At 37.6% G+C, this 15,399-nt stretch overlaps 1 protein-coding gene across 1 annotated transcript in view; it reads left to right on the plus strand.

Moving 5' to 3' along the window:
* kifap3.S (kinesin-associated protein 3 S homeolog) overlaps positions 1-15,399 on the plus strand; it is a 75,401-nt gene that overhangs the window by 35,339 nt on the left and 24,663 nt on the right. Inside the window, exons 11-16 of the mRNA XM_018261174.2 lie at positions 3,027-3,127; positions 11,133-11,241; positions 12,006-12,118; positions 12,755-12,920; positions 14,084-14,209; positions 14,524-14,622. Coding sequence (XP_018116663.1) covers positions 3,027-3,127; positions 11,133-11,241; positions 12,006-12,118; positions 12,755-12,920; positions 14,084-14,209; positions 14,524-14,622 — 714 coding nt within the window. The remainder of the gene's footprint in view (positions 1-3,026; positions 3,128-11,132; positions 11,242-12,005; positions 12,119-12,754; positions 12,921-14,083; positions 14,210-14,523; positions 14,623-15,399) is intronic.

Raw genomic sequence — 15,399 nt, forward strand, 5'->3', positions numbered from 1 at the left:
CAGCAGCCAAACAAAAGAACAATGGGAAGCTAACCAGATAGCAGCTCCCTAACACAAGATAACTGCTGCCTGGTAGATCTAAGAACACTCAATAGTAAAAACCCATGTCCCATTGAGACACATTCAGTTACATTGAGAAAGAAAAACAGCAGCCTGCCAGAAAGCCTTTCTCTCCTAAAGTGCAGGCACAAGTCACATGACTGGGAGCAGCTGGGAAATTGACAAAATGTTTAGCCCCATGTCAGATAAAAAAAAAAAAAAAATCTGTTTGCTCTTTTGAGAAATGGATTACAGAGCAGAATTCTGCTGGAATAGCACTATTAACTGATGCGTTTTGAAAAAAACATGTTTTCCGGTGACAGGATCCCTTTAAATCATTGTTGTTTAAAGGTGGCCGTATAGCCATACATGGGCAAATTTAAGATGCTGATTCGTCCCCTTTAGACTGACCCAGCAGCTGCCCTTGTTTGGTGCTCGCTGCCTGCATGGTATATGGCTGAAAATCTTCAAGATATCAGTTGGGCATGCTTTAAAACTTGTTGGGCATGGAGTAGCAAGGCATTCCTCATTGAATGGCATTCACAGGTACACAAGTACAGGAAAATGTAGTAACAGAGCTACAATAATATGGTAGTTTTCATGAACTGCTCCCCATATATAAATATGTTTTTGCCTTGCGTAATTTCAGTAAAACGGTGTGGCCATTCATACTGAATGATGTGTTACTCACACTCGAGTCTTGCTTTGGGAACACAACATTAGTCTTTGAGGTGAGTTGTGCGCAATTAAATGATACTTGGACCTGGGAAGACACTGGGTGCAAAGAGTTAAAAAAAAAAAAAAAAAGATTTATACCGTGCCCCAGTATGACACTGTATAGCCCCGTTTCATTGCTTTGTGTTCAATAAACAAGCATATTTTATTAGATTACAGCTCACCCGACTTTTTTCCATTTCGCATAATAAAAGTTAATTTGGTCTTTTTAATGGCAGTTTTTATACGTAGATCCATCCATTAGTGTTAATGTTTTCAGTCTTGGCATTTGATTTATATTTTTATGGGAACTGGAAGTCCTGGAAAATATTTAACGCTATTTGTTTACTGACCAGAATGTCAAATGTGTGGTCTCCTCCAAAATCCCACAAAAGAATTTGGTTATTTTAATCAGCATGGTACCATAGTTACTTTATTGTGTTAAAAATGGCTTCTCATTGACTGTGACAATGTGCTCCTCCGTGTTTGCACAGATACAAAGAGGATTATTAAACATTGATAGTCGTGTCGCGTTGGATCATCGCTGCTACACCATCCGACAATGCATTCACTTACCTTATTTCGGTTGCATCCGATTTGACGCCTGCGTTTTTGCACAGTGTGTTGGATCACTCCAAAATCGTCTGTGGAGTTCCTACTGCTAAACTTGTGCAGTTTAATCCAACACTTAATTGTACCAGTGTTTTTCAAGATACTTTCTTTGCCATTCACACTCTATGGGGCAAATTCACTAAGATGCGAAGTTGCGCCAGGCGCAACTTCGCCGCAATTCGCCAGGCGTAGTTTCGCCAGGGCTCCGCAAATTCACTAAAATCCGAAGTTGCGCACAGGGGTAGCGTAAGGTTGTGGAGTTGCGCTAGCGTTGATTCGCTATATAAAGCGAAGTTACGCTAGCGAAGGCTAATTTGCATACGGCGCGAAATTCAAATTTCAATGGAGGAACACGTAGCTGCACTACAAATGCCTAGAAAACCTTCAAATCAGCAAATAAAATTTTTATTTTGCCCTACACATGTGCCCACTGTCTAGGTAAGTTGCCATGAGTCAGGAAATGTAGGGGGGAGGAAGGGGAGCCCCAAAAATTTTTCGATCTTTTTCAGCCTATCAGCCATCATGTAGAAAACACGCCAGCGTGTTTTGGGACTTAGAAAAAAAATTGACTTTTTTTTAAACAATCCCTATCTACTCTATTGCGCTTTGCCAGGTCTGAGGTGGCGAAGGAAGTCTAGCGTAAAAGGTAGCGTTCGGTACACTGCGCAAGTTAGTGAATTTGCGTAGTTTCGTCGCTAGCGAAAATCCGCCTGGCGTAAGGTTGCGAAGTAACACTAGCGAAACTACGCCAGCGTTCGTTAGTAGCGCAAATGCCAAACGCTAGCGAATTAACGCTAGCTTTAGGCGCTTCGCGGCTTAGTGAATTTGCCCCTAAATGTGCCAAACTGGCATTTCAAAGCTGCCTGTTAATAACTTCAGCACCCGCTGTGTTGTTGTTCTATTGTAGGACGTATCCACAACTGACCCATACAAAAAAAGTGTGGCTTAATTCTAACCCACTGGAATGCATTTCCCTCTTCTAATTGGCAGAAAATTCATTATTAAAATTGCCACCTAGCTGATTCAGCTGTATCCCAGCTGCTATTCTTTACTTCACATCTTTTATGGCAGCAGTTATATCTATAAAAACTTAGCAGCTGCTAATGACCATTTGGTAATGGGAATAAGTGACCTCTTCAGTGAAATATTCTTGGAAATATTACACGTTCTTAGGGATAATATTTTATAGCCTCCTGTTTTGTATGCATATGATGTTTTAGTTGGGCCTACATGAAGGCACAAACTTTTAAAGTTAAATTGAAGGGCAATAACACAAGAAGACGTAAGAAGAATAAAGCAGTACTCAATAAAGGAAAGTTTACATTACAGCTTGTTTAAATAGGAGATTTTCTTTTAAAGATCCCAGTATTTACATGATCCAATTTCTGTGGCAACAAGATCTCAGTTGCTCCCATGTTCATAGCATGCTCTAGTATGTGCTGTCTTGAGTCTTGGCAATGTTACTGTTTGCTTTATAAATGCATTCTCAAGCTGTGTAGGTGCTCGGTGTGCACACAAAGCAGGTATCAATGGATTATGTCTGCCGTAAGTAGAATAAGGGAACATTGTATTACACATAGGTGTCAAAAGCATTATTTTGATAATTACAAAGGGAGAAACCATTTCAACTTTTTTTTTCCATTTTTCCCACTATTTTTCAGATAATGAAAACTACAAGCAAATTGTGATGTGCATTCTCTACCATATAAGTATGGATGATCGCTTTAAATCCATGTTTGCCTACACGGACTGCATACCCCAAGTAAGTACTCTTATGGTCATTACATCAATGTTACATTATATTTCTGCTTAAATAGGTATGGGGTCCCTTATCTGGAAACCCAAAGCTACACATGTTTTCCCACTGCTGATTTATGTTATTGCAGTGTTTTAGATTTACCTATACTAGATATACCATGACCTGGATGAATGAAAATCTTCATAGTCATTATTGCTGATGTGAAAGCACTTGAAGGAGATTAGTCACCTGCAGAAGGGGATGTCTTCTGGTCTGCCATAGCCCTAAAAATATGCATTTGCCTGATAAAAGAAAACATAATTCTAATCAGCTTTGCAATATACATTGATTACAAATATGCTATGGTTTTTAATTTATTAGTATACTGTATGCAATGCTATTGAAAGCAGTGTTTTTCTGTCCCTTTTAATTCTCTATCCTGTTGGCTCAGACTGTTGAAACAATGTAAGACAAGACAGCAGTAACAACCGGGAGTTAAGCAAATGATGTTCTCATTAGCAATTGTTTTTACGAATAACTTTAAAAGCACTGAAAATTGTTAATAAATGTATATTGGAAAGTTGCTTAGAGTTATAGTTACTTTTATTAGGAAAATGTTTATTTTGGAGTTTACTTGTTTTAAAGGAGAACTAAACCCTAAAAATGAATAGGACTAAAAATGCCCTGTTTTATATACTAAACTTATTGCACCAGCCTAAAGTTTCAGCTTCTCAATAGCAGCAATGATCCAGGACTTCAAACTTGTCACAGGGGGTCACCATCTTGGAAAGTGTCTGCGACACTCACATGCTCAGTGGGCTCTGAGCAGCTGTTGAGAAGCTAATCTTAGGGGGTCGTCGCAAATTATCCAGCAGAAAATGAGGTTGGTCTGTCATATAAGCTGATACTGCGGGGCTGATTATTAAATTATAATGCTAATTGAAATGGTTTCTGTGCTGCCATATAGTAGTTATCCATATTAATTACTAATCAGCCTTATATTGTGACATTTATATTCTATGTGTACTGTATATTTAAAGTCGGTCCCTAAGCTCAGTAATTGACATCAGCACAGAGCATGTGCAGTGAATCAGCAGAAAAGAAGATGGGAAGCTACTGGGGCATCTTTGGAGACACATATCTTCCCTGCTATAGGGCTTTGCTTGCCTGGGGCTGGTAAAGAAACCCAAAACATAATGTACAACATTTCTAGACTACTTCTGTAGTTTAACTTTCCTCATCATATGAGGTACATGCACAGGTTTCTGCATTTATAAACACAGTACTATATGCTCTCAGTATGCTTTATTTGGGCCATTCATCCAATGCCTTTATTTTGGATGCTTTTGCTTTCTTATTTTACAGGTTTCCTGCTCAACATTTTGTGCGTTCTTTTTATTTTTAGACCATGTCTTGGCCCAGGTTTGCCTGGTCTGTTTTGATGATCTACCTCTACCTAATGCTAAATGCCTATCCAAGACCTAATATGGAGAGATAATGCCATAAAGCCATGAAACAGATCCCTACATCCCTCACCCAGTACTGGACTTTTCAGAGATTTGGTACTACCTTATTTATGGGATGCACATTACCCTGTTGTCAGCATTTCATATTGAATTGGATAGATGCAGAATGCTAAGACACTTGAAAAAACAAAAAAAATTCAATTATCTTGAACTATTGTCTATATCATGCCAAATATTGCTCTAAAATACATGATAATAATAAAATAACCCTGCTTTAATTATATAAAAGAATAGCCTACAAAACCTGAAATAATAAGCATGTGGTCTTAGCACACGTGATAGAAACAGGAGAAGTCTGTAGGTGCAGGGTTATGGTAACTGTGTTTATCACTAACCAGAGGGTAGCCAGTCCCAATGACATTTAGGCATTTGTGAAGCACAGAGAAAGGCAGTGTTTACCTTTTGAAGGACATCGTCCTCTCCTAAATTTTTGATGTTTTTATATAAAAACAAGCTGCTAGTCCCTCCTTCTACAGCTTTTGAAGTAATGCCCAGATATAATACTATCCAAGATCCTACAAGCTGGCAGTGGCACATTGTACATCTTAAATGCCTGAAATTGTTGAAATATGGCAGATAATTCCAGGAGATTTCAGTAAAACTGCAAATATTGACTGTTCCCTGTCTGTGTCTGTTTCATAGTACAGGTATGGGGCCTATTATCCAGAATGCCCTGGAACTGGAGATTGCTGGATAAGGGGTCTTTGTAATTTGGATCTCAATTAAATCATTTAAACATTACTTAAACCCAATAGGATTGTTTTGCCTCATTGTATCTTTGTTGGGATCAAGTACAAGGTATTGTTTTATTATTACAGAGTATAAGGAAATATTTTTTAAAAGTTTGAATTATTTGATTAAAATTGAGTCTATTGGAGATGGCTTTCCTGTACTTCAGAGCTTTCTGGATAGCGGGTTTCTGGATAACGGAACCCTTGTAGTATGCATATTGCACACATCCTTAGGCTGCATCCATTTTTTTTTATTTATTCATTCTACCTTTTGAGTGTATACATCAACAGTGTCCAACCCGATTTTCAACCTTCTACTAACAGCCACCAGTTAAGTGTATGTTAGTGTTATCTTTATGTATGACCAACAATCTGTCCCAGTCCCAATGTAAAGGTGGCCATATACTCACAGATAATATCATACGAAACAAATTTTCGTACAATATTCGGTGCCTGTATGGTGGGAAAATAGCCGACCGATTCATACTTGAATATCGGTCGGCTTGTCAATCGTGCTGGACGGAAAATTTTGATTGGGTGCCTTTGAAATCACCCAACATCGGCCATTGTTAGTGCTGGATCGTCAGATACTGGTAGAATTCTATTGTTTCTACCTGTATATCTGATGATTCAGCTCTACACGTGTATTGAAACGAACAATCTTTCTTGGAAAGATCATTTCCAAGAAAGATTGTAATTGATACGTCTTAAATCCTTACCTTGCACACACACAGTAGGGTCAACTTCATTAGCTGTCTGTTAACCTACCAATACATTTTTAAAATGTGGGAGGAAACTGGGTGCCCAGAGAAAACCCTCACAGACCCACAGAGGTTCGACTTGGCACCATAGCTCCTATATAGGCTAGCACAATATGGCTACTTGTTTGATCGCATAATCACTTGAAACTTATTATTTTGATGATTTAATGTATCACTAATGCTGTTTATGTAATTGTTCAGATTAAATATATAGCCAAAATTGTGATTGTAAAATACGGATTTCAGTAATAATTGCTATATTATGTTATTTTTCTAACTATAATTATATTAGGCTTTTGTTTTTCCACCCTTATTACCCTACACTGTGCAAACATATCATAAACCTGGTTCTCTGCAGACTGAATCAATAAAAGAGAATTTATAAATACAATTACCCTTTATTTATATTGCCCCAGTATATTCTGTAGCACTTTTACAGAGTGGTTAATCATTCACATGATGATGTACTGAAGGGTGGGGGGGGGGCTTTGGATTCGCTTAAGAATGTTTTAAAAAAAAAAAAAAAAGCATAATTTTATCAGTTGCGTGTGTTTATGCATCATGCCTCTTTTCTTCTGCTGAATCCAGAGGGTTATATGCACCCAGACCAGCATTGCATAGACCCCCCCCCCTACTCTGGCTTGTATTATCTCAACTATAACCATATTATGACGTATTTGCGATTTGATGTTATTACAGTCTTGTTAGAAATAATATTAGTGAATGATGGACATGAAGTGACAAGATACACAAACATGCCTTCCATTACATCTGTGGGAGCTTTGAAGGAAAAGGGCATTTTTTCACCTTAATTTGACGCAATGTTTTTAGTGATTCTACAGGGTTTTGCTCCTACCAGAGGTCAAGAGCTAATAGTGTTATTTTAGTAACAGGCAGGAGAAAGCATTAACAGTTCATTGTTATTTGGGCCTCTGAAAATTATTTATTTAATGGGTGCAAATGCCGTCCAGATGCTTACAAAATATTTTACCTGGCCAATCTAAGGGCATGGCAATGCAGTGATGTCATAGGGACTTTTAATATTCGTTTTTACCATGGAGCTCTGTGAAAGGATTCTTGTGCTATCTACGCTCAACTGTTGCTCTGCAGAACAGGCTTTGATCCCAACTTTGGTTCTTTTCAGGGTCTCCCTCCCTCCTAGACCCCTAGCTTTCTAGCTGCCATTATTTGGCCAAGTTCAGAGTGCAGAGCATCACTTCAAACAGTCGATCAAGGGTCTAGCTAAAAAGGGATTCCTTAGGCATGCAGAGCTGCGGCGTAATCACTTAAAGATGTTCAGGATAGGAGGGAGGCAGAGGTGTATGTGAACAAAAAGAGCTGTAGGGGTTGGCCTCTGGTCACTGGTAAATAAGTGAAGTCAGGTGCCAGAGAGTCTAGACACAGTGATTTTAGTGCGGACCCGTGGTATCCGATACTCAATATGGGACTTGTCTGATTAAGCTCCTACTTACCTCTTCAGAGCGCCTGCAGCCCAATTTAATGCCTTCCTGCTAAATCAGTAAAAGATGACAATGGGCACGGTTAAAGCAGGACAAATTCAATGTTAATATTTCCCATTGGGCGGCAATTATGCCTGCTTTTGAAGTGCCACGGGTCGCAATCATATTAAATAGAACTGCAAAACAAGCTACGCAGGCCCCTTAGCACCATGCTTTAAAGCAAACAGGCTGGTATGGGACAGGTTGCATAAGCTAATTGAACCTGAAGTGGATTTCCTTTTTATTTCTACATACACCGACATTGTAGACAAAGCTGTCAATCACATTTTTCCATAATAAGTCATTCCTCACCGAACAAACCAGTTCCACATTGTGGAGCTTTGGACCCTTTGGATTTTTATTCCCTATTAACCATAAAAAAATGTATTTTATGTATTTGCAAGAGTCTGTGGCAAACTAATTACATAATAATCTTGGGTAGCACAGACTCTTTTTTTTATATTAAGCAGCTATGGCTTTACATATTCAAAAATTATATCCTGGTTCATATTTATTCATATTAAATAAAACAAACTATTCAGAATGACAGTAATACAGGTATGGGGGCTGTTATTCAGAATGCTTGGCATCTTTTCCAGATAATGGATCTTTCCATAATTTGGATCTTCATACCTTAAGTCTACTAGAAAATTAATTAAAGATTAAATAAACCCAATAGGCTGGTTTTGCTTCCAATCAGGATTAATTATATCTTAGTTCAGATCAAGTACAAGCTACTGTTTTAATATTACAGAGAAAAAAAATTGACTATTTGGATAAAATAGAGTCTATGGGAGATGGCCTTTCCGTAATTTTGAACTTTCTGGATAATGGGTTTCTGAATAACAGATCCCATACCTGTATATTAAAACCCATGTTTATTATAGAAGATGTTTGTCCATGTACATTGTATAAGGATATAATAGATTACACTTACCAGTATTAATAAACATGATATAGAAACAGTTATTCCTCACTCCATGGTGGGTTTATTTTGGCATAGTATATCACAGACTCCAGACTAGGAAGGAGGTAATTGTCATAATATACAGTATATAACATTTTTATGAAGATAACGGTTTTGATTTTAATTTCTATTGATCGTGCAATAGAGGTTTAGTTCAGCTGCAGCTGATAAATGGAGGTTACAGATCCCAGTACTTGTCTTTGGTGTCTGAACAGGTTGCCTATTGTGAGGGAAAAGAGTTTTCAAAGGAATATATCTGTTTCTCCCCCTTAGAAGACATATTTAGCATGCGTTGCTTTTATTCAGCGTGGCAGTTGCTGCACAGATTATAGCTTTAGCAAAATTCCAAAAAAAGTAAAACCCACACTAAAGCAGAAGATGCAGGGCGTGAGAAATGAAAGTAGATTATCAAAGGCCTTCATAAACAACCCAGGCATTTATCTGCACATATGCTCCTCCGAGTTAAAACTCTAGTTAAAGACCATCCATCACTCTTGAATCAAGGGTCAATCAGTCATTTCTAGTACTAACACTGCAGGCAAAGAGCATCCATCAAGCAGGATAAGCACAGTCTTGCCCCTTCATATGTTATACTAATGTGTTCAGTGAGTGAGAAGCCGACTATAAAATGTCAAGTTATGTTACTTTGCAAGTGCTGCCTTCTTGCTGAATTTTGAGGGATTCCTCTCTGAAGTCAGTAGGAGCAAAGTGGAGCTAGCTGACTGTGTACATTTCATGTTATGCTATGAATACTTAGGAAATGATTATTTTGTAAATCTTTGCTGCATGGATGGGATGTTGATTTTTTAGCTTCTTTACATATAACTAGATTAAGATAAGACACTGTCTGGACCAGAGTTTATTTCAGCCAAAGTAAATACACTGTTATGAACAAGCACCAATTGTACTTTATGGGAAGTTAACACCAAAGACATGGAAATTTGTCATTTAAGGCCTTTGTGCACCCTGTAAGCAACTTAATAATTTCATGAGCTTGTTTTAAATGCATCCCTTGAAATTATACAGTGTATCAGACTCCATTTCAGCTGTGTAAGAACAACAAAGCCACTTGTTCGCAATCCTACACACAATATCCTTTATCAATGGCATGTTCTCATCTAGTAATTTTGTTGCTTTAATTGATACTGCAATTGGCCCCTTTGATCTATGTTTGTACTCTCATAAAGTTATCAGATTACTCAAAGATCCAGGGACATGTCTAATAAATAATAGAACTTAAAGACCCATACTAAGGATGGTAGAATTCCTGTATTGAAGGCTCACACAGTAATACTGGATGTAAAACGACATGCTTTATTTAACAGATCTTTAAAAAGTACACACATTTAAAGTACATACAAAATAGCCATCAAGGTGACAAATAAAGTGTACTGTACCCGGGTACAAAGAGAAAAATACAATTTCTCCTATTTAACCAAAATTGGTATCATTTACTATAAACACATGCCAGAATCACTGCCTACAATAATATTCAAAGGAGTAAAGCATTCCTTAATATAAAGGGGCACATTTACCTAGGGTCGAATATTGATATTGAGGGTTAATTAACCCTCAATATTCGACCGTCAAAGTAAAATCCTTCGACTTCAAATATCGAAGTCGAAGGATTTACCGTTATTCCTACGATTGAAGGAATAATCGTTCGACCGCACGATTAAATCCTTCGAATTGAACGATTCAAAGGATTTTAATATTCCTTCGATCAGAAAATTGTTAGGAAGCCTATGGGGACCTTCCCCATAGGCTAACATTGGCCTTGGTAGATTTTAGGTGGCGAACTAGGGGGTTGAAGAATTTTTTAAAGAGACAGTACTTCGACTATCGAATAGTCGAACGATTTTTAGTTCGAATAGTTCGATTTGAAGGTCGTAGTCGATGGTCGAAGTAGCCATATTCGACCATTCGAAATTCAAACTATTTTTCCTCTATTCCTTCACTCGAACTAAGGAAATGGGGACCCAAAGTGTTTCTGTGCTGCACTTATTGCATTTAAATTGATAAGAAGCTGAACTACACTACCCATCAACCGTATCATAGCTAGAACCAATGATGAAGAGTCCCTTCATGCCTCCTCTCACTATGCTGGAGAAGATGGAATGCAATAACTAAATAAAAGTAGTTGCCTGTAGTTCACTTGTTTTTTTTTTTTAAACTTGGGTGGGTGGTGGAGTGGAGAATTATGGCTAAATTAATCCTAAATAAGCCATCACATCTTATAGAGTAAAGCCTAAATTTGGCATCAAATCTTATAGTGTAATGTTTTCTTAAAACAGAAGGTATTCGCGTGCCTTGTGCTACACACATGTACTGTCTTAATACCAAAAATGTCATTTTAGTTTTAGGGCAGTGTATTGTATATAGCATGAAGCATGTGAATACTTTCTTTTTTAAATGGAGGCTTTAAGATGCATGTCTTGCATTGTGAAGTGTTCTTTGGCCTCCTTTTACCGCTAACTATTGTTGGTTTCTTTTGCTATTTGAATCTTATCATTTCCATATAAAGGCTTCCTTTTTATCATTTTAGCTAATGAAGATGCTGCTTGAAAGTTCAGAAGAACGAGTTGATCTTGAGCTGATTTCATTTTGCATTAATCTTGCTGCCAATAAAAGAAATGCTCAACTAATATGTGAAGGTAAGTGACTAGATACTGTAGGTAAGAGACAATGGTAGCTCCCCAGTCCAGATCATGGCTAAGACCTAGGGGTATCAAGATTGAGGACATAAAGTCCAAGTGAAGAGGGAGTTCAAAGGTCTTAGTTAAAGGGGTCATGCAGCAAGCTGGAGTGCCAAGGAACACAAGGCACTAGAAGCCATGTAATTATCACCCACTTATAGGGGGCGTTAAATACTGGGCATGTCTATGTGTGACAACAATGCATCAACACATATTGCAGCAGCTCCCTTCAATTACAGACAAGTGCTTCATATAAGAACCCTAAAGTATTGCACCTCTTAGTGCTTGTGCATTTGTCAGTAAATACGCTTTCAAATCATGACCAAGACCGCTAAATAAAATCCAAATTCATAGTCTCACTAAAGTAATAATTTGCAACAGAAACAGACCTGCTGTCCATGGAGCACTGACTCTTGTATATATTGCATAATAGTACAAATTGGAACTCCATGGAGCACAGCTGTGCAGATCTGGTCCTTTAACTGTTGTTATCATATCCCACCTCTTTGAGATCAAAGTAGTTTAGTCTAAGCTTAATGTAAGTGTAGGGTTATAATATCGCTCAGAACTATATGGGCTTCCACTTCTACTGGCAATCCAATGGTTTTGGTCCAAGAATGCTAGCCGGACCATCATGTAGCCCCAACATCCAGCTTCAGTAAAAGTCAGTGATTGTTTTCTTTACTGTTCCATACAAGCAAGCAAACATATTTTTCCTTTAGGAAATGGATTGAAGATGCTGATGAAAAAATCCCTGAAATTTAAGGACCCTTTGCTGATGAAGATGATTCGCAATATTTCCCAGCATGAAGGAACCACAAAAAATTTGTTTATAGTAAGTTATTGTCTGTAAATTCCTGGGACTGTGTTTATTCAAAAGCTGAGTTCGGAAGATAATGCAACATGCATTTAGCCATTTTTTATTCATTTCTGCAACAACTTAAAGGGAAGGTTAGTTGAATTATTAACCAGAGGTTTATTCAGATATGCCTGTACAGGTATAGGATCCCTTATCCGGAAACCCGATATCCAGAAAGCTCCGAATTACGGAATGGCCGTCTCCCATAGACTCCATTTTATCCAAATAACCCAAATTTTAAAAAATGATTTCCTTTTTCTCTGTAATAATAAAACAGTAGCTTGTACTTGATCCCAACTAAGATATAATTAATCCTTATTGGAAGCAAAACCAGCCTATTGGGTTTATTTAATGTTTACATGATTTTCTGGTAGACTTAAGGCATGGAGACCCAAATTACGGAAAGATCCGTTATCCGGAAAACACCAGGTCCCGAGCATTCTGGATAACATGTCCCATACCTGTAGTATGTGTGGCATGTAGTATGTAAGACAAAATATTTTCTTTGTTGTTTCTTTTTAATATATTATACCCCATTACATGCCAAAGCTTATTTGTATTACACACATGATGTGGGCTATGCTTCATAATTTGTTGTGACTTTTAACGCAGGACTATGTTGGTGATTTAGCTGCTCAGATAACAAATGATGAAGAAGAGGAATTTGTTATTGAATGTCTTGGGACCTTGGCCAATCTGACAATCACTGACCTAGACTGGGAGCTTGTTCTCAAAGAGTACAAACTTGTACCTTACCTCAAAGACAAACTTAAACCAGGTACATATAGTTGTTAAACAGGAGATGTTATTAAGAATTGGTAAATTGTACCATTTATGGAAATCTAAGACTCAATTTCGTTAAATGATTCTTTCCAGCTCGTAAAGAAAAAAAATTCTGACTCTTGTCTCCCCAAATGCCCTTGGCACTGGGGCATAAGAATTTGGAAGGGTGATGATAATGCTGCTGAGCAACTCTGATACAACTTTATTAAACTGAGCAGTGCTTGACTCCTCAAAGCAGACAAATTAACTCTGGTATAAGCTTTTAAAAATGCGTCTGTTCATTAGAAATGTTCCTGACCCATGTTACAAATGGTCTAAAAGGAAATTATGGGTTTGACTAATCTAGATAACAGAGTTAAACCTTATAATCTGCAAAAATCTGAACGGAGAGTAGGGCCTAGCATGAGAAAGAGCATGTCTCATATCGAAAACCCATCATATTATCTTGTCAATATTGAGATTTTTTATTATCTTTCTTTTCTTCTTTATTTCCTTTCTGTAGACCATACATCATTTCTTTTTTAATGGTGCAAATTAATTTTTTTTTTAAAAAAAAGTTCCTAACATTTGTGGTAAATTGTAAGAAAGATGGAACTGCTGGAAATCCTTCTCAATTATCATTACTCCTGCCCCAGAGTATAAATTGACAATTCAGAACACAGTAGGCACCCAGGAGATTTTTTCACTATAGCTATAAAGCTGCTTCTGAAGATACACCTATATCTTATATACAACACACATTAATTGGTGCCTTCATTAATTTTTCTGTAATGTAAGGTTGACCGTGGCAGCAGTTAAAAATCTTGCCAGAAGGGATTTATTTAACCCGATGTGCTTGTGTTTAAATGGACCTTTATAACTTCTAAATATTGTGATATTATTATTTGTATTTATAACAACCAACATATGTTACTGTGATGTACAATACATGAGTGTTGACATACAAATACTGACCAATGCAGGAGGTAAAAAGGGCTGTACTCATTCAGTTAAAATGATATGACATCAAGGACCAAGTTTATGCACAAAACTATCCACTCACCAAACAGTATTTTAATTCTGTATCAAGCATATGTTATCAAAATGAAGCTTAATATATTGGTAAATTTGTAATATCTACATAACAATGCATAATGAATACAATATCTCTTTTTTTAGGGTCGGCTGAGGATGACCTCGTACTGGAAGTTGTTATAATGATTGGGACAGTATCTATGGATGACTCCTGTGCAGCTTTACTTGCAAAATCTGGGATCATCCCTGCACTTATTGAGCTTCTTAATGGTATTTTATTTAGTATATAAGTCATTCCATTAATGATTTAATTGCCAGATTGCCAGATCATCACTGGTGTAGCTATGTATTGATTGCCCAAAACTGACTCATTATCAGTCAGAAGATATTTATAAACAGGATCATGGATACCTACCTAAGCAGCATGGGGCCTATTTTGGGCCTCAAGTTATTGGTTCAGAATCCTTGCTGTACATTTAAAGCAATCCTGCAAAAGAAAACCTGTTATAAATGTCCCTATATATGTGAATTTTAAAAAAATGTATATAAAAGAAATGTATTCGTGCCATTTTATTTTGCTCCAGCCCAACAAGAAGATGATGAATTTGTGTGCCAAATTGTATATGTCTTCTACCAAATGGTTTTCCACCAAGCAACCAGGGATGTCATCATAAAAGATACACGTATCCTTTCATTGGGGTTAACTTAGCTCCAGATATATAAAAGCATAGCTGGAGGAGGTCATTCATGCATTTTGCCTGTTACTAGCTTCTGTGAGTTATTTTATCCTAAATATGAGCATAGTTGTGCTCACCACACTAGTGGTCTTGCTTTTAGAAGAGGGAGGTGATTGAGGGTAGTTGGAGGCATTGGGTTAGCTGTAGCAGGTAGAGAAAAGCCTAGGAGCACCTCTTGGTAGGAAAGGCTGAGTGTTTTGGTGCTTCACACAAATCCATTTGGCTCTAGAAGCCTTGTTCTATTGTTCATAGTAACTGAAATGGTTAAGGCCGCCATCTGCTGGTTCAATGGGGCATTGCTTTATCTAAGATTTCCTTTCCAATTTGTTATCGATGAGAAATGCACTTGTATGCTTGTTATCAAACCAAACCCCAGCTTTAATTATAATTTCCTTTCATGTAGAGTTGTATATATTTTGGATGAATCATATCAAGTCTAAATACAGGTATAGAATCTACTATCTGGAGTACTTGGGACCTGGGGTTTTCCAGATAAGGGATCTTCCTGTAATTTGGATCACTGTACCTTAAGGGCAGAGATAGATGAGAAGATTTGGGGAGATTTAGTCCCGTGAGGCAACTTCAGTTGACTTTGGAAAACGATTCGGACGGCGATTTAGATTCTAGCCTGCATGGAGGCAGTTTGGGGAGATTAGTCGCCCGAAGAAGAGCCGATTTGTCCCTGGGCAACTAAATCTCCCTGAATCTTCTCGTCTGTTTCTG

This window comes from Xenopus laevis, chromosome 4S, assembly GCF_017654675.1.
Source record: "Xenopus laevis strain J_2021 chromosome 4S, Xenopus_laevis_v10.1, whole genome shotgun sequence".
NCBI lineage: Eukaryota > Metazoa > Chordata > Amphibia > Anura > Pipidae > Xenopus > Xenopus laevis.